Source organism: Triticum dicoccoides, chromosome 6B, assembly GCF_002162155.2.
Source record: "Triticum dicoccoides isolate Atlit2015 ecotype Zavitan chromosome 6B, WEW_v2.0, whole genome shotgun sequence".
NCBI lineage: Eukaryota > Viridiplantae > Streptophyta > Magnoliopsida > Poales > Poaceae > Triticum > Triticum dicoccoides.
This window is the reverse complement of record NC_041391.1, coordinates 708,819,765-708,839,991: the sequence shown is the minus strand read 5'-3', so window position 1 is coordinate 708,839,991 and position 20,227 is coordinate 708,819,765. Positions and strand designations below refer to the sequence as shown.

General features: G+C 43.0%; 1 protein-coding gene across 1 annotated transcript; it reads right to left on the bottom strand.

The window, feature by feature from the left end:
* Positions 1 to 2,457: 2,457 nt before the first annotated feature.
* LOC119322745 (zinc finger A20 and AN1 domain-containing stress-associated protein 12-like) lies at positions 2,458 to 2,970 on the bottom strand. The gene has a single exon (XM_037596254.1). The coding sequence runs from the start codon at positions 2,968 to 2,970 to the stop codon at positions 2,458 to 2,460; it is 513 nt and encodes a 170-aa protein (XP_037452151.1).
* Between the last annotated feature and the right edge of the window lie 17,257 nt (positions 2,971 to 20,227).

Here is a 20,227-nt window from a genome sequence, read left to right as displayed (position 1 = left end):
AAATAGTAACATAAGCTATGAATAGTTGTAGCCTGCTCTTGCCATGCCTAACTACTAGTAATGCTAGTACTTAGCTGGCAATCTAATAATATTTCATTTACAAAGTAAAATTTTATTGTGACGGTCATAGTTATGTTGGTAGCAATGCCAGAGCAACATAGAAGTCTGGGGGCAATGCCCCCCCCCCCCCCCCTAATTGTGAAAAAATTGGGGTGGTGGGTGCTAGATTGGGATAAATTGTCTTTTACCCCCTGCGTATCTTCATCATTACTATTAACGATGATACTTTAGACCTTCTCTCTTATTATTAATTATTGTATAATTAGGTGGGTTGTATTCATATTTGAGGTAAAAACATCACATGTCCTATAACTGGCAAATAATGTGATGTTTTGGTCCAAAACTTACAAAACTACACCCCACCATCCTACAACTTGCATGAAGGCCCTGTTTGGATCACGGGGTTAGAGCTAGTTTGGGTTAGTTGGGGGCTCAAATAACCCAAAAGTATCCAAACATGGAGGGCTAGAGTGGGTAAGTTCCATCTAACCCAACTATCCCGGTAGAGAGGTGCTTATTTGAGTTAGAGTGGGTTAGAAAATAACTCCAACTCTAACTGTGTTAGAGTATCCAAACAGGGCCGAAATGTGATGTTTTGGTCCAAAACCAATCAACAAGCGACAAGTGATGCCAAAGTACTAATAAGGGGAGTGCAAATGCAGATTAAGATGGTGATGAGAACAAATGGTGACTGTGGAGAGGATGTTGCGTTCGTTTTCATAGATCAGACATTTTTACACATTAGATATAAAGAGTCCACACATAAAACTAACATATCTAGTTGGTTGGTCTATTGGTTAGCGTGAGTGGGATGCATTGCTGAGGTTCGGAGTTCGAATTCCTGGCCATGTGATTTTTACACTCCAACAGATGGGTATTTTATTTAGATACTAGTAAGATGTCCGTGCTATGCTACAGAACCATGTGAAAGTAGAGCTAAAAGTTTATCCTCGTTTGGTTATTGAGAAAATCCAAGCAAGATATTTTGAAGTTACAAAAGAAAAAGGAACTTATTTATTTTCTCATCGTATGCATTAACCTGGACATTTCTACTAATGCTACTCACTAGGTTCGCTGTTATAAGACATTTCAGACAGCATGCAAAGCAGCCTATTTTTAGTTTTCTGAAACGACTTATAAAAATGAACGGAGGGAGTACTATACATAGTGTTATTCTACTTTGCAAGGTAGCCAAAACACTAATGACATGTTTGCCTCTTGCATAACGGATCATCATTTTATTCTTGTCACATATTCCTAATGCCAAAGTTCAGAAGTATGCTCAATAGGTTATGATAATCAACATTTGAGATCTCCACATTTTACTACTAGTATGTATGCACGTGCAATGCACGTCTTAAAAGAATGGAGTGATTTTGAAGCATGGCTCGAAAAAAATATAACAGAGTGATTTTGATAAATGAAATTTCACCCACAATTGTTTTTTATATTCACACAAAAAACTGTACATTCACATCTAAAATAATGTAGGTTCATTAAAAAAACTGTATGTTACTCTATCTTTTTTTTCTCCCCATTCTCCTACCAAACCATTTTATCTGGGCTCAAGTTGTCATCCGCTCAAACGGTAATATGGCCCATGAGGCATCACATATGGGCTTTTTTTTTCCTGGAAGGGCCACGTGAATGTTCTAGAACAGAGTAGAGGCAATATCAGTCTACTGTTCATGGTGAATCCGGCTGATCTTAGCCCTTGGATTTTGAAGACCAACGGTTATGATTGATGCTCTGGATCCATTTCAAAACTGGTACACTATAGAGTAGTATAGATATCCAATTTAAAATGTTATGCCACATTAACACCATTCTTAAAAATCCCACGCTTATAGATTTTGAGTAGACTTGAAATATATATAAGCCAAGCTGCAACCAACAAAAGGATATCTATATGTAGTTAAAAGAACTTAAGGATGGGCAGTATGAGGTAATAAGCGTTGTTTTGTAAACATATCATAGATTCAATGTTCAACATGACATTTCACATTATTACCCCTAGGCTACACAAAATATTGACAAAAAATGCAACAAGAAAAACGAAGAGACATATAGAGCACGCTAATGCAAGGCATCGGATGATAAGCAGATATCGTTAGTCCATACAAGAAAGTTTTAAATACAACCCTAAACTATGAACCCGCTAATTTACAAACCCTAAGCTTTCAAAACTGGACAAGAAAGATCAAATAACACGATGATACGCCTTTACACCAATCTGTATGAATACATGACTACTAACAAGAAAGATCAACATCAACTCTCTTCAACTTAAAGAGCCAGTGCGTACGTTAAAGATCTAATAAAGAGGAGAGATGGTAACTATATGTACATGTCCCTAGAAAAAAAAACTCTTTACATGCTTTTGAACTCCTTCCGCCTTCAAATCTTGTTGTCGATCTTGGGTGCCATGACTAGAGGGTTCTGCTGCGCGATCTTCTCACGGCCGGCCTTCTTGTAGTCGAAGCCGCATGCATGCCCGTCCACGTAGCGGTGCAGCGAGCAGAAGGTGCCGCCACACCGGCACGCGAACCCTAGCAGCCCCACCTTCTTCTTGCACGCCATGCACCTGGTCGGCTTCTTCGCCGGTGCCTCGGCCGCCGGTGTCTCGGCGACCGGCGCCTCGGCAGCACCAGCTGCAGAGTGATCCTGCAGGCTCAGCGACGTCTTGAGGCTGAAGGCGAGGCTGGCCACGTCGTCGGCCTTGACCATCGTCTTCCCCTCGACGGCGGGGCCGGGGGCAGCCGTGTGGGTGGCCTTGAGGTGGTCGCGGTAGCACTTGGAGCACATGTTTTTGGTCGCCGCGCTCCCGTAGAACCCGCAGCCGTTTGCGCACTGCGCTGCGGCCCCGGCGCCGGCGGCCTGCGTCGGCGACGACTCCTGCCCGTGCGCCATCTATCAGCGCTGATGTTCTGATCGAAAAGACGCGATCGATCGCTTCTCGATCGTTTGGTTGCTCTTCGTCCCCGTGCGTGGCTTCTCTCTTGACGAGGCCCCGAGGACGTCCTCCTGTGGGCTTTTAAGAGGCCCCGCTACGCCGGGTGATCAGAACAGCGTGTCACACGCGAATTCGGACACGAAGACAGATTTCCAACCCTGGTCGGTCCACAGTCCACACCATACTACGGTTTTCAGTTTTGAACGTGTCCGTTCATTGCCATGAGATATAAATATTCTATATACATCTATGAAAAATCTACATATTTTATTTAACATAGTACGGATGCAAGCCTTATATATACGCGCATATACTCACTCGTTGAACCCACACATGCACACCCTACTCTTATGAGATCCTCCAATAAACTGAGTGTCAGAAATTCTAAAATAAATACTGGATAAATGCGATCACCAGGATTTGAACCCTGGTGGGCTGAAGATACCACTAACCTCTAACCATCCAACCCCGGGTTGGTTCAAAAAAGAAAACAATTACATATTACAGCGTGCGTAAATCAACTACAGTGTCCGTACACCACAAGTTTTGAGGTAGCAACACTACTCTTTTTTTATCTCTGAATTCATATAATCTCTAGAAAATTTTCATGTACAACTTGTATTAGTAACATGTGAGCAAGATAAAGATGCTATTTATGTAGTATAAAGGGACATACAGTATGGTTTTATGGAAATAACATGGCAATTTGGTAAAATTAAACCGGCAACCAACTAGACAAGTGAGGACAAAATACCCTGGCAACTGGTTTTTACAACCACTGACATTTTTTATGAAATAACTGGCCACTAGGTAGGACTAAAATGGCAAGCGCAGCAAAATAATGCGACAACTAGTTTGTACATCGACTGACAAGCTTTATGAGACAACTGAGTATAATTGAACAGATAAGCACAAAAAAAACACAACGGTAACTAGTTTTTAAAACAATCAACAAGTTTTATGAACCAACATGGCAACTGGATAGAATTAAACTGATAAGTATAACAAAACACCACGACAACTAGATTGTACAATAATGGACATGCTTTATGAGAAAACACGACAACTAGATGGAATTAAAATGACAAGCATAGCAAAATGTTGTGTCAACTCGATTCTTATAAATACTGACAAGCTTATTAGACAATACAGTAACTAGGTATAATTAAAATGACAAGCACAACAAAAGATTAAGGTAACTCAATCTTATAAGTACCAACAAAATTTTATAAAATGACGTGACTATTTGGTAGGATTAAATTGGCAACCAGCTAGGCAAGTAGAACAAATCATTTATGGAACAGTTTTTGTATATGCTAATATGTTTTCTTTACATGTTGCTTAAAAATCATCAACAATATAAGAACATTTTTTTCATAAATAGTGACATAAGCTATTAGTACTTGCAGCCTGCTCTTACTGTACCTAGCTACTAGTAATACTAGTACTTAGGGGGCAATCTAATAGCCTTTCATTTGTAAAGTAAAATTTTATTGTGACTGTGGCCATGCTTATGTTGCTGGCAATGGCAGAGCGACTTAGGGTGCGTTTGTATCTAAGGCAAAAACTAAACTAGCCTTGCTGGACAACGTTAGGCGTTTGGTATGGACATGAAAATCTAGCCTTTGATGGCAATTAACCTAATAACCGCTGTCAAAACCTTGCTCCTGGAGTAGAGCCAATTTGGCTCGCCTGTGTGGGCAACCAACAGGCGCAAAAAAAATCAATTCCACTTCCTTGTACACTCGTAACATAACTCCCCTCCATGAGTCACGGTCCACGACGCGCCCACACCACTGGAGTTGCTTTATGTGACGTTATCCAGCGTACGACATGTTGCAACCAAACAACCAGGTTTGCTCTTACGAGCTCTTGCTCAGACCGGCTAAGGAAATCTACCCTAGTTAAGCAAGGCTAGCTAATGAACCAAACGTGCCCGTAGAAGTTAGGGGGCAATGCCCCCCCCCCCCAACTAGTTTGAGAAAAATGGGGTGGTGGGTGCTAGATTGGAATAAATTGTCTTGTGCCCCCTTCATATATTCATCATTACTATTAACTATGATACTTTAGACCTTCACTTTTATTAATTATTTTAGAATTAGGTGGTTTGTATTCAGACTTATAAGCAGGTTGCATATGCTGTAGAATGAATGTAAAAAAGAATATACCCAAGCACTCATACCACCAAATTATAAGAAAGTCTTGTAAGGATCTCATGAGGCTAATAACCGCTGTCAAAACCTTGCTCCTGGAGTAGAGCCAATTTGGCTCGCCTGTGTGGGCAACCAACAGGCGCAAAAAAAATCAATTCCACTTCCTTGTACACTCGTAACATAACTCCCCTCCATGAGTCACGGTCCACGACGCGCCCACACCACTGGAGTTGCTTTATGTGACGTTATCCAGCGTACGACATGTTGCAACCAAACAACCAGGTTTGCTCTTACGAGCTCTTGCTCAGACCGGCTAAGGAAATCTACCCTAGTTAAGCAAGGCTAGCTAATGAACCAAACGTGCCCGTAGAAGTTAGGGGGCAATGCCCCCCCCCCCCAACTAGTTTGAGAAAAATGGGGTGGTGGGTGCTAGATTGGAATAAATTGTCTTGTGCCCCCTTCATATATTCATCATTACTATTAACTATGATACTTTAGACCTTCACTTTTATTAATTATTTTAGAATTAGGTGGTTTGTATTCAGACTTATAAGCAGGTTGCATATGCTGTAGAATGAATGTAAAAAAGAATATACCCAAGCACTCATACCACCAAATTATAAGAAAGTCTTGTAAGGATCTCATGAGGCTAATAATTTTCTTTTGCAGACGACACATGACTGTTTTGGGGACTCCCGTACTTCACCAAGATGTTGCTGCAGGACGGCAATGTGCAGACGTAGATCCAAATGACGAAGGGGACTTCAACTTCTCTGCTTGGTGAGCGCTACCGAGGAAGATCTACTTTGACGACAGTGAGTGCTTGATGCCGCTACCTGATGAGTTCCCCTAGTTGCCTAGGTCCAGTTCCAATCAACGACTCTTGGCAGTACAAACATCGCTCTCAACGGGTAGGGCTGACCCTAGAGCACAGGGATGGCAATGGGTAGGGTATGGGCGGGTACAACCTCCTTCTGCCCAAACCCATACCCATGGAAACCTTCTATACTCACCCACTACAATACCCATATGGGTATAAATCGATACCCATGCCCATACCCATCGGGTATCCTATACCCAATGGGTATCCAATGGGTATAATATATGGTATTTAAATTTATAAAAAATAGATAAATGAGTCTAAAATCAAGTGATGATAAGCGAGTAGTATAGCACCGACCCATCCTCCTCCGGTGGGTGGCCTCTTGGAGGAATCAAGCGAGTATGAGCAACGGTTGGTGGAATCTCGATGTAGTGAGAGACGACTGTGGGAATTGGGGATCGCTGGATCGAGAGATGGACAGGAGTTTTCGACGATGATTAATTCAATATTTCATCTTTTCGAGGAGACATATATGATGTAGGGGGAGTGGCGAGAAAGCGTGTGTGAGCATATGAGATATGGCCAGTTTAGGGAATACAAGATTTAGGGATGGACCATGGGAGTTGGATGTTGACACCACATGTCATATGACTTATTTTCATTTATTAATTTTTTGTGGGTATCCATTGGGTTACCCATGGATGCAATTTCATACCCATGCCCTACCCATATATTTTGCGGGTATGGATACCCATTACCCATGGGTACAAAACCTCTTCAAGTCTTGCCCATGCCCATTGTATTCGGGTAGGGTACCCGCGGGTACCCATACCCATGGGCAAAACTGTCATCCCTACTAGAGCTTGGCAAAAAGTGCAACAACCGATGACCCTCAAATAAAGATCCAATGCATCTACATACACAAATACATTACTGAAATATGGTTTACTGAAATTAATAATGATAATAATAACGTCCAAATGTATCTAGTAAATTAAAAGGACATTAACTGCAAATCAACGACATTAGCAACAAGTAGCAAATTTCTGAAATCCAAACTGTACCAAATGCCAGGCTATTAAACATCATCGAGCGACACAACAAAACTAGTGGTGTGGTGGAAAATAAATCTCTCCATGCGCCAACACAATGCATACACATATCTTTTTTTTCGTTTCCTATTGATATTGTGAAACTAGAAATATTGGCTCATGCACTGTGTTCGGGTTGCGTCATTACATTACTCTCTAGGACCCTACAAAAAACATGCTCTTAAGGATTTTTATTCTTATTTTTTTAATGTGAATCATTGGGCATAACAAACCCGTCAAGCATATTGATGGGGGCATCACCTATATCTAGACACGTAGTTTCACTAGTATTGTCGGACCCGGATGTTTGACCCTGCTTGCAAGGGCTCAAAAGTGGGGTTGTTGAAGAATATGATGTTGCCAATAATGTATGTAATAAACTTTAATGCGAATCCCATTCCCTGGGCATAACAACATCAATTTTATTGCTGGGGCCTCACCTCGATCTAGACAGTAGTCGTACTAGTATCTTCGGACTAGGCTGTTGACCCTGCTTGTGAGGACTCAAATGAAGGCGTTGTTGAAGAAGATGGTGCTGCTGATGATGTCCGTATAACTATACCGACAGATCAAACAAATAACCAAATTAGATTAACCGATACAACACTACCATCACAGCCGCAACGAGACATCGGAACCTGTTACACAACAGATTAATACAAGACAAACATGTGTGCAATGAAGAAATAAATATATATGGAGCAGTAAATTAAGTTTGACAATTAAAAAAAGAGAGATAAAAACAAACTTCAGGGCCCAACTGGGTTCAAACTAGTGACCTCTTGATGCACAGTCAAATGCTCTACCACTGAGGTATGGACCCCACCATCTCATTGGCATTAACCGGCACTTGATCATAAATAATGAGAAGGGCATGCGACGACATGGCCCGAGATCAAGTTAACTATCTCAAAAACAATAAACAACTCAATATCACTCTCCCATTGGGTCCATATGTCACGATTCGCATCGTACTTACGCTGTGTTTGGATGTAGGAAAAATTGCTTGGAATTGAATTGGACTGGAAATTCCAAATCCAAGATGGAAAGGAAATGGGATCCAATTCGAATTCTATTGTTTGGTTGTGCATGGAATTTATTGTTGGAATCAGAGGGTAGCACTCAATTCCTATTGCTGTTTGGATGTACAAACTATGGAATTGGATGTTTTTTGAGTTTGGACAATAGAAACTTTTGTACATGCATGAAAAAAAATATTATGTGTCTATTTTACACACATAATAACATTATAAAATGTTCTGAATAAGGTCAAAACAATAACACAAGTAGAAATAAATATGGAAAAAGGAAGGATACCAGAAAATAGTTTTAAAGTACCAAGAAAACAACATGGACAATAATTTTGGAAGTTTATGTCTCTTACACATAGCACAAGCAGATACTTCTATGTCTCTTACACATAGCACAAGTGGATAATTCGCAAACATGAAAGTACATAGTAGTCCATACATCAACTAAATAGGATAGTAACAATTAATTGAAGGTCAAGAGCCATGGCTTCCTTAACTCCTCGGGTAGCGCCATGAGTGCTTCAAACAAACGCTCATTGACAATCAATTTTCCATAAGCTCTCAGCATATCACTATCTTCCAAATCTGGTACCTTCTTTAGTGCAGCAAGGATTTCTGTTGGAGGAGTCACCTTAGGCATAGGAAGTGGCTCGGTTGTCTTCAACGCATCATCAAAAGACATCTTCATCTTTCCCATCATGCACAAGATAGCATCCCCAGTGCGTTGCCTCTTCTGAGGCACCTCAGGAGCTTCTTCAACAACAGGTGTGTCTTGTGGTTCTTGAACACATTTAGCTCCTGTCCTAGCACCTGCACCGGTCGCATGATCTTTTGAATATATGATATTGATAGACTCCCAATTGTGCACTACTTTGTTCCTATAGGCACGTGCTTCCTTATTAGCCTACACAAAACACACAAATGAGATCATATTAAAGTTGCAAAAATAACCACAAAATAAATTTGGTGTTAAGTACCTCCACATATCGAGACCACACTTCTTCACTATCAACCGACACCATGTTCTTTACCCAATCCCATCCAAAGCCACTCTGTGCAAGCATCTTGGTAATGATCTCATACTGCTTGTCAAATGTTTTGATTCTTCCTGTTATGTTTTCCTTCGTAATGTCAACATCACATGTATCCTTGACATGCTTAATGCAAGCATTATACACATGTGGCTTCCAACCATTTTGAGCACGGTCACCATTGTTGTGATGCTCAACAAGGACTGCCAACAATGCCGTGTCCATCTCAGGAGTCCATGTAAGGTAAACTCTACTTTTTTCCCTTTTGGTTCGGCCATGCTTCTACAAGTAAAATAAATGAATGTGCATAAAAGTAAGAACAACAGAGCAAGCACGAGTAAGGTAAACATATATATTAGTACAAACAAAAGATGAAGCATGTACAACCCATAACACACAAGGCACCATCACAGCCAGCATGCTACCACACAAAAAAGGGCACCATCACCAAGATAGTACTTTGGTATAGAAATCCAGGTCCATTGGTATAGCCAGCATCAACAAGATAGTACTTTCCTATTGACAAGTACGTAAGTTAGCTAACAAGTACATATGAGAAATGAAACGCGAAGAGAAAGAGTCATACCCTGTGGTACAACAAATGCATCTTCGCGATCGATTCTCATAGCATCTTTTAGCACTCTCGAGTCCGATGACGAACCCTCCCAACCAGGTAGAACATAGAGAAATTTCATGTTCCAGTCAACCACACCTAACATGTTAGTGCTGATCTCTTGGTGCCTATTCCTATACCTCCCTTTGTCAGCAGCATTAACAAACACCGGAATATGACACCCATCAAGTGCTCCAAGTGCATTAGGAAACCACTTCCACTTGTAATCATCAGGAGGGGTGATAGAAGGATCGGGAAGCTTGATAAACTCCCCGGTTAGAGACAGGATGGCTGATAACACAGTAGACAAATGCCTACTGATAGTCTCTAAAGAACGCTGGTACGTGCCACCCAACATCCTCATTTTAAGTCCATGTCCAACAACTTGTAAGAACATAGCAACATTTTCTTCTACTGTCACAAACGTGCTATCTTTTAGACCACACTTCTCACGCAACATAGCACAAAGATCATGGAAGTTCCTTTTAGTTAAGCGTAGCTTATCATAGCAAGTTGTCTCGGACCCCTCATAAGTTTGTTTCAATATATACTTTCGATATGCAACCTTTTCCTCATCATCATCGAAGCATCCGAGATTCCTCGGTGCCCTCTGAGAACTAACATAAGCAAATGCTAGACATGACATTTCAAAATACTGCTTTGTCAACAATATCCTCTTTCTTTTTCTTCTTTTGTTCTCTTTGGTAATGTAGGCAACCAACTCTTGTTGGGACATGATAAAAAGCTACAATGCAGACACCATTTGTCCATGAATTATTCAGAGCATTGGTACATACTAAACCACAACAACAACATCACAGTACAAACATGGAGGAGTAGATAATATACCTTGACACCACCGAATTTTGAGCTCCTAAAATCCCCTGAGAATCTGCATAGTTCAAACCAATCATAAGTTAGCAACACACAAATCTGAGCTCTTAAATTCGAGGCAATGGACTGCATCTGAGAAGGTACAGAAAAAATTGAAGTTCCCCTTAGGACACCACAAAAAATCGAGCTCCACACAGGAGGGGAAGGCGCCACTACCGCCGTCGTTCCACTACTGCCGCCGTTCCCTGCGGACCACCTAATCCCGCCGCAAATCCCCGATACGATCTAGGGTTTGAGGGCCTCACTGGAGGAGGTCGCGCCATGGCCGGACAAGAGATGTAAGAGGAGGGAGGGGACGGATGGGAGGAAGAGGAGGGAGGGGACGGATGGGAGAGGGAGAGGAGGGCCGGAGAACTGACCGACGCCGCCGCCGCCACCGCCGGCTGCTTCAGGGGAGTCAGGAGGAGGAGTCACGAGCGAGAGGGCGTTTCCGAGCGAACAGGTACGGGGGTGGGGGTTGGGGGGGGGCGTTTCCGAGCCTTTCCGAGCTCGTCCGCTCAGAAACTTAGCGCGAGGGGTGGACAGGCGCGGGTCGATCGTTTGGAATTGGGCCAACTTTTCCTAGCCCAAATTCTGTACCACTCCAAACAACAGAATTTTGCCTGGCAATTCCAGATTCGCAATTCCAAGCTAATTTTCCTACATCCAAACGGGGTTAGGGTAATCACAAGAGAGTGTATGCATGCGTAAGTGTAACGAGAGTGTATACACATGCAAGTGTAACCATCACTAGTAGAAAACATGGCTATCGTTCGGGCCTGGCCAGCCCATTAGTCCCGGTTCTTCACGAACCGGGACCCATGGGGGTATTAGACCCGGTTCATGAGCCCAGGGGGGCGGTCGGGGCCTCGTGGGCATTGGTCCCGGTTCGTCTGGACCCATTTGTCCCGGTTCTAGGCACGAACCGGGACCAATGGACCTTGCTCCTGGCCCACAGCCATTGGTACCGGTTCATGCCTTGAACCGGTGTAGAAGGGGGGGCTTTAGTCCCAGTTCATGCCACGAACCGGGACAAATAATTTGCCTATATATACCAATCGCCACAGCAGAGCACTCCATAGTGCTCTATTTTTTCAATCCGGCGAGGAGAGGGCATTTGCGTGCTCTAGTTCACCTCCTATGCACATGAGGTGTTCGATGAAATGCCCGAGCCACACTAGTTAAGCTTTCTCCTCTCGAAGCTCGACCTCGGAGCTCCATTTTTCCTGAGATTTTTCTAGATTTAGCGGTCCGTCACGCCTCGTCCCCGTTTTCACCGCCGTTGATCGCCCGCGCCGATCTCGTCGCTGGCACCACCGTGGTGAGCCTCTTGTTCTTATCTTCTTTCTGATACTTGTCTGGTTTTCTTACTTTAGATAGATATTTGTCTGTTTTTCTTACTTTTGACACACATAATTATATATAATGCACGCAGATGAACTGACAATTGGTGTATGGTGACAGACACACCTGCGAGTACATTAAGGGCGTGCATAATTTTCTCAAAGTGGCCGAGGCGAAGAATGGTTTTATGTGTCGTCCAGGCACTAAATGTGGGAATACGAAGTCTTACTCTGACCGGAAAATCCTTCACACCCACCTCCTTTACAAGGGTTTCATGCCACACTATAATGTTTGAACGAGGCACGGAGAAATAGGGGTTATGATGGAAGACAGCAAAGAAGAAGAGGACGATGACAACTATGTGCCCCCTGAATACGGTGATACTGCAACGGGGGGAGCTGCTGAAGATCAAGAGGAACCAGACGATGTGCCCGATGATGCTGCAACAGGGGAAGCTGCTGAAGATCAAGAGGAACCAGACGATGTGCCCGATGATGCTCTCTGTCCGGTCATTGTCGATGCAAGGACGTAATGCGAAAGTCAAAAGGAGAAGCTAAAGTTCGATCGCATGTTAGAGGATCACAAAAAAGGGTTGTACCCCAATTGCGAAGATGGCAACACAAAGCTGGGTACCGTACTGGAATTGCTGCAGTGGAAGGCAGAGAATGCTGTGCCTGACAAAGGATTTGAGAAGTTACTGAAAATATTGAAGAAGAAGCTTCCAAAGGATAATGAATTGCCCGACAGTACGTACGCAATAAAGAAGGTCGTATGCCCTCTAGGATTGGAGGTGCAGAAGATACACGCATGCCCTAACGACTGCATCCTCTACCGCGGTGCGTACGAGGATTTGAACGCATGCCCGGTATGCGGTGCATTGCGGTATAAGATCAGACGAGATGCCCCTGGTGATGTTAACGGTGAGCCCCGCTGGAAGAGAGTTCCTGCGAAGGTGATGTGGTATGCTCCTATAATACCACAGTTGAAACGACTGCTCAGAAACAAAGAGCATGCCAAGTTGATGCGATGGCACAGTGAGGACTATAAGAAAGACGGGAAGTTGAGAGCACCCGCTGACGGGTCGCAGTGGAGAAAAATTGAGAGAGAGTACTGTGCTGAGTTTGCACGTGACCCAAGGAACGTATGGTTTGGTTTAAGCGCGGATGGCATTAATCCTTTCGGGGAGCAGAGAAGCAATCACAGCACCTGGCCCGTGACTCTATGTATGTATAACCTTCCTCCTTGGATGTGCATGAAGCGGAAGTTCATTATGATGTCAGTTCTCATCCAAGGCCCTAAGCAACCCGGCAACGACATTGATGTGTACCTAAGGCCATTAGTTGAAGAACTTTTACAGCTGTGGAATGGAAACGGTGTACGTGCGTGGGATGAGCACAAACAGGAGGAATTTAACCTGCACGCGTTGTTGTTTGTAACCATCAACGATTGGCCCGCTCCCAGTAACCTTTCAGGACAGAGAAACAAGGGATACCACGCATGCACGCACTGTTTAGCTGACACCGAAAGTATATACCTGGGAAGCTGCAGGAAGAATGTGTACCTAGGTCATCGTCGATTTCTTCCGACCAACCATCAATGTTGAGAGAAAGGAAAGCATTTCAAAGGCGAGGCAGATCACCGGAAGAAGCCCGCCATGCGTACCGGTGATCACGTACTTGCTATGGTCAATGATTTACACATAATCTTTGGAAAGGGTCCCGGCGGACTAGCTGTTCTGAGTGACGCTGAGGGACACGCACCCATGTGGAAGAAGAAATCTATATTTTGGGACCTTCCCTACTGGAAAGACCTAGAGGTCCGCTCTTCGATCAACGTGATGTACGTGACGAAGAACCTTTACGTGAACCTGCTAGGCTTCTTGGGCATGTATGGGAAGACAAAAGATACATCTGAGGCACGGGAGGACCTACAACGTTTGCATGAAAAAGATGGCATGCCTCCAAAGCAGTATGAAGGTCCTGCCAGCTACGCTTTTACCAAAGAAGAGAAGGAAATCTTCTTTGAATGCCTACTTAGTATGAAGGTCCCGACTGGCTTCTCGTCGAATATAAAGGGAATAATAAATATGGCAGAGAAAAAGTTTCAGAACCTAAAGTCTCATGACTGCCACGTGATTATGATGCAACTGCTTCCGGTTGCATTGAGGGGGCTTCTACCGGAAAACGTCCGATTAGCCATTGTGAAGCTATGTGCATTCCTCAATGCAATCTCTCAGAAGGTGATCAATCCAGAAATTATACCAAGGCTAAGGAGTGATGTGGTGCAATGTCTTATCAGTTTCGAGCTGGTGTTCCCACCATCCTTCTTCAACATCATGACGCACGTCCACTACTAGGGAAAACCATATACACAGAAATTTAGCAACAACGCGGGTCAAAAAAGGGCGCTAGTGCTAGATAGCAGTAGCGATTGAGAAAAAACCGCGTTACAGATACAACCTTAGCAGTAGCGCGTGTAGTGGCAAAAGCGCTACTACTAATATTCCCATTGCTAGAATGATAGGCTACGCACATGAAAGAAGCGTGCTACCGCTAGGGCATAAGTAGTAGCGCATTTCCTAAGAAAAGCGCTACTACTAATGGAAAAAAATAAGATGAAAAACAAATAGAAAAGTAAATGAAAATGAAAGAAATAGAAAAAGGAGAACGGAAAAAATAAAATGTAAAGAAAAATAAATGAAAAAGCGAAAAAACGGAGGAAGGCAGAGCAGTAGCGTGTGTTCGTAAGAGGCGCTATAGCTAACATAGCTGCAGCGCGTGTCCTAAACCCCCGCTATAGAAACAGAAAATGAAATTAAAAAATGGAAGAAAATTACATAGCTATAGCAACAACGTGTTTTGTAAAAACCGCTATAGCTATCTTAGCTATAGCGCGTTTTACCAAACGCGCTACCCTAAGTTTGACTTAACCAAAAAACCGTTTCCCCCCGGTCACCACTTCTCCCCCAAATCCCTCAACCCACCCCGCTGCCGTCTCCCCGATTCGCCGTCGCCCCACTTCGCCGCCGTCTTCTGCCGACGTCGACGCCACCAGGGCCGTGCGCCGTCGACGCCACCGGAGCCGCCCCCAATGCCACAGAGCCGCGCGGCCTCGTCGACGCCACCGGAGCCGCCGTCGACGACACCGGATCCTTCCTCACCACAACTGCCTCCCTCGCCGTCACTGGAGACGCCCTTGCCTCCCTCGCCACCACTGCCTCCCTCGCCACCACCGGAGCCATCCTCTATAAGCCCCCACCCCTCCTCTCTCTCTCTCATGCATAGGTTAGCTAGTTTAATTAGGTTAATATCTAGGTTAGGGCAAAAATTTAGTTAGGGCTTTGACAGAGAAGTAGTTAGGTTAACTAGTTTAATTAGGTTAATTATCTAGGTTAGTGCAAAAATTTAGTTAGGGCTTTGACAGATAACTAGTCAGGTTAACTAGTTTAATTAGGTTAATTATCTAGGTTAATTAGTGCAAAAATTTATTTAGGGCTTTGACAGAGAACTAGCTGCGTTAACTAGTTTAATTAGGGTTAATTATCTAGGTTAACTAGATTAACTAACTAGGTTAAATAGGTAGGTTAATTAGGTTCATTGGATTAACAAGCTAGGTTAAGTAGGTTGGCTAGGTTAGAGGAAAATTTTATTTTAGAGCATTAGGTCAGAAGGGTTAGAGAAATGGAGTTCCTTTGCAATTTAATTGGGTTATGTCCTAAGCAGAGAAGGGTTAGAGATAATAATGTGTGTGTGTGAGAGAGAGGAATAGCTAAATCAACATAATTTGGGTTCTGTCCTAGGCAGAGAAGTGTTTAATGAGGTCATTTTGCAAAAGTTTTTGATTTTTGAAAAGACCACTATTTTTCAAGGAAAAGAATTTAGGCAAATTTTATTTTAAAGATGATCCCTTCCTAGACTTTTATTGTTGATTATATCTTTTCATTGAAGTGGTCATGTTATATCTTTTCACTGAAGTTGTTCGATTGTGCCCAAGTGGCTTTGTTGTATCCAGGGAATGATGCTGAGTGGCCTATGTTTTGCCGGAATGTTGATTCATTTCTGTTCCAGCAAATTCCAGGTTCTTGATTTGTCCACTTTTTAGCAAAGGTCATGCCGAAATTTTCCGTGAATTTCGGCATGACTTGTGCTACAAACTAGGACATATCGAGTGCCCGGGATTTGCCGCACCAGGAAGGAGTCAACATTCCTGCAAAACAATAGGCCTTTTTATGTCATTATTCATTTTATTAGGTCTAGAATTAATTGACTAGATTTAATCATAGGAAACATGGCTAGCAACGATGAAGGACAGGGTTCTGGTGATGGCGACGACGTCTACCGGGCGGCAGACGAATTTTTTAGCCTTACCGACGATCAACCAATGTTGTTGCTGGGCCCACCGGTGGCATCGGGGACTGAGACCGACACGCAGACCGGTGCTGAGACTGAGACCGGCGCTGAGACTCAGACCGGCATCGAGACCGGCGCTGAGACTGAGACCGGTGCTGCCTCGGGGAGCGGAGCGGTGTAGAACCAAAAGCAAAGAGGCAACGGCTTCCTAACAAACTCAAGACTACTAGACTGGTGGGTACGATGAACTTTGTTATTTATGCTTATGATATGTTGTTTCTATTTTTGCCAAGTCTGTCTCTTTCTGTTTCTCAACTATATATGTTGCATATCATCGACTCATGTGACGATGCAGGTGCATAGATCATAGATGGCGAAGAAGTGCTACGCCAGGAGTATATATACAACAAGTGGCCGGAGTGTCAGGACCAGGTGTACCGGTTTTCGGTTTCCGAGCGACAGGCAGTAGTTAGTTTAGGTTCACGCTAATGCGAGAGAGGGATACAAACTCATGTACTCAAAGTGATAGCTCTTCTCGCGTATATCATTGTTAAATAGATGGATGATGATGTATTTGCAAGTAATCAAGACTTGTATCGCTATTTTCGAGATGATGGCGAGAGACCACTTTGTGTTGGATGATGATTATGAGGATGACATGATTTGATGAGACTAATTGTATGTATATGCTATGACTATATTTGTATGTGTATGATATGCTAAAGATTATTGTATAAAGCCTATTCTAATACAAAACTAATACAAAACAAATATGCAGGAAAAAAACTAATAAAACTAGTAGTAGTGAGGGAAAAAAAATTTAGCAGTAGCGCCGCCTTACCAGTAGCGCTTCCCTGTAAACAGCGCTGCAGATAATATCAGCAGCGCCCTTTTCTAAAGAGCGCTACAGCTATTCATGTATAGCAGTAGTGTGGAACAACAGGTGCTACTGCTATACATTAGCTGTAGCGCCTTATTAGTAGCGCCTGTCCCCGCGCTACCGAGAGGCCCAAAACCCGCGCTGCTGCTAGGCTTTTCGCTAGTAGTGGTCCTAGTTCATCTAGTTGATGAGATTGTCATTTTGGGCCCCATATTTCTACACAATATGTACCCCTTTGAGTGGTTCATGGGAGTCCTAAAGTAATATGTCCGTAACCGCGCTAGGCTAGAAGGAAGCATCTCCATGGGCCATCAAACAGAGGATGTCATTGGGTCTTGTGTTGACTTCATTCCTGGCCTTAATAATACAGGTCTCCCTAAATCGCGGTACGAGGGGAGACTGACTGGAAAAGGCATGCTTGGAGGGGAGACAATAATATGCAGGGACAAATATTCTTGGTCTCAAGCACACTAACACAGTTCTACAGAACACTACCTTGGTGACCCCTTATGTCGATGAACACAAGAACAGTCTGTGCTCCAAACACCCAGAGCAGTGCGATGACTGGATTACATGTGAATACATCAGGACTTTCAACAGTTGGTTGGAAACACGTCTCAGAGGTGAAAACACTGTTTGTGATGAGCTGTACTCGTTGTCCAAGGGACCATCTTCGACTGTAATGACTTGGAAAGGATACGAGATAAATGGGAATACATTTTACACGATCGCCCAAGATCAAAAGAGCACCAACCAAAACAGCGGTGTCCGCTTTGATGCAGCAATCGAGAGGGGAAAGGACACATATTATGGTTACATAGTGGACATATGGGAACTTGACTATGGAGTAGATTTTAAGGTCTCTTTGTTTAAATGCAAATGGGTCAATCTGTCAGGAGGCGGGGTACAGGTAGACCCACAGTATGGAATGACAATAGTGGATCTGAACAATCTTGGGTACACTAACGAACCGTTCGTCCTAGCCAATGATGTGGCACAAGTTATCTATGTGAAGGACATGTCTACCAAACCGAGAAAAAGAAAAAAAGAAGGAAGCGAATACATCATACAATGATCCAAAGAGCCACATAGTTGTTTCAGGAAAAAGGGACATCGTGGGAGTGGAGGGCAAGATAGACATGTCCGAAGATTATGAAAAGTTTCATGAAATTCCTCCCTACAAAGTCAAGGCTGACCCAAACATCCTGATAAATGATGAAGATTATCCATGGTTACGGCGCATAAGGAAAGGACACAAGTGAAGAAAAAGTCAAGACTTTGTCCACAACTATTATGATGATACCATACCAACTTTCAACCTTTTCGTAATTCATTTGAAATGCCTATTGTAACAGACAAGTTTCCGTATGAAATCCAAATACTTCGAAAGAGATTGTCCGTTTTGTACATGAAGTGCATCCAGTTTTTGTGGTAACCTACTCAACTTTCTTGCACATGCTATGTGGATGAAATGATGATACCATGCCAACTTCCAACCTTTTCAGAGTTCATTTGAAATGCTTTTCAATTTCAGGGTCTTATAGCTCAAAATAATTAGTAAATGCATGAAAAATAACAAATGAAGTCAGAAAGGGTTGAAAATTGATGATGTGGCTTTGAATGGTGCATTTTGAACACACAAAAAGTCAGGAGTTCAAATAAGTTTAAAAAAATGAAATCCCTGTGTAACAGATGAGTTTCCGTATGAAACCCTGATACTTCGAAAGAGATTGTCCATTTTGTACATGAAGTGTATCCAGTTTTTCCCATAACCCTCTCAACTTTTTAGCACATGCTATGTGGGTGAAATGATGATACCATGCCAACTTTTGACCTTTTCAGAGTTCATTTGAAATGCTTTTCAATTTCAAGGTCTTATAGCTCCAAAAACCAGTAAATGCTTTTATAAAACTCTAATAGCAAAAGGAATCAACTAAAAAGCTTTTATAAACCTCTAGTATTTTTAAACTAAAATTATATTAAATTTATGGAAATAAATTATCAAAGTATTTTCTATTCAAAACATGAAAAGCAGAAAGAATTATCATAAAGATTTTTTTGTTAGAAACTTTAGTAGTAAAAAGAATTTTCATAAAGATTTTTTTGATAGAAACTAAAATAACAAAATCTGTTTTTGAATATAATGATAAAATGCAGTAATCTTAAATAGCAGGAAAAAGAATCACTCAAAATATATTTTTATAGTGAAGTTATTCACAAACTAGTGATTCACACAAATTTCAAAGAATTAAAATTTAAACTATTCAAATTTGGAAACTAATGGAGTAACAGAAAGATTATAATTATTCTGAGGTAAAAGAAAAAGAATAAAAAAAATAAAGCAAAAATCAAAAGAAAATAAATAATTCAAAAAACAAAAAAATACTGGAAAAAATAAAAAATGCCGCCTAATGGGCCACACGGCCTACATATGACTAGAAACCCATCTGTACATGGGCCAGGATGCAGGCCCGCAGGCCCAATAGGCCCAACACGATAGTGACAAGGGTAGGCAACTAATGCCTGCATATTAGAGAGGAGCTCAGCACCTAAGCTGCAATGCAGCTTATAAATAGGTGCTGAGCTCTCTTAGCTAGCGAGGTGGGAATAAACTTCCCACTGCATCGCGCCAGCACAAGGCCTTTGGTCCCGGTTGGTGCCACCAACCGGGACTAAAGGGGTGCATTGGTCCTGGTTGGTGGCACGAACCGGTACAATTGCCCCCCCCCCCTTTAGTCCCGGTTGGTGCCACCAACTGGGACCAAAGCCCTCTGCTTCCCGCCCTTTGGGCTGCTGAAAAGAGGCCTTTGGTCCCGGTTGGTGGCACCAACCGGGACTAAATGGGGGTATTGGTCCCGGTTGGTGCCACGAACCGGGACCAATGCTTCGTCTATATAACTAGCACTCGTGAAAATTTCATTCAGTTCGTTCTTCCCCACCCCGACGCTGCCAGGCTCCTCTCCACCTCGCCGTCGCCGTCGTCGCCCCGCGCCATCCCGCGCCGCCCCGATGCTGTCCCGCGCCGC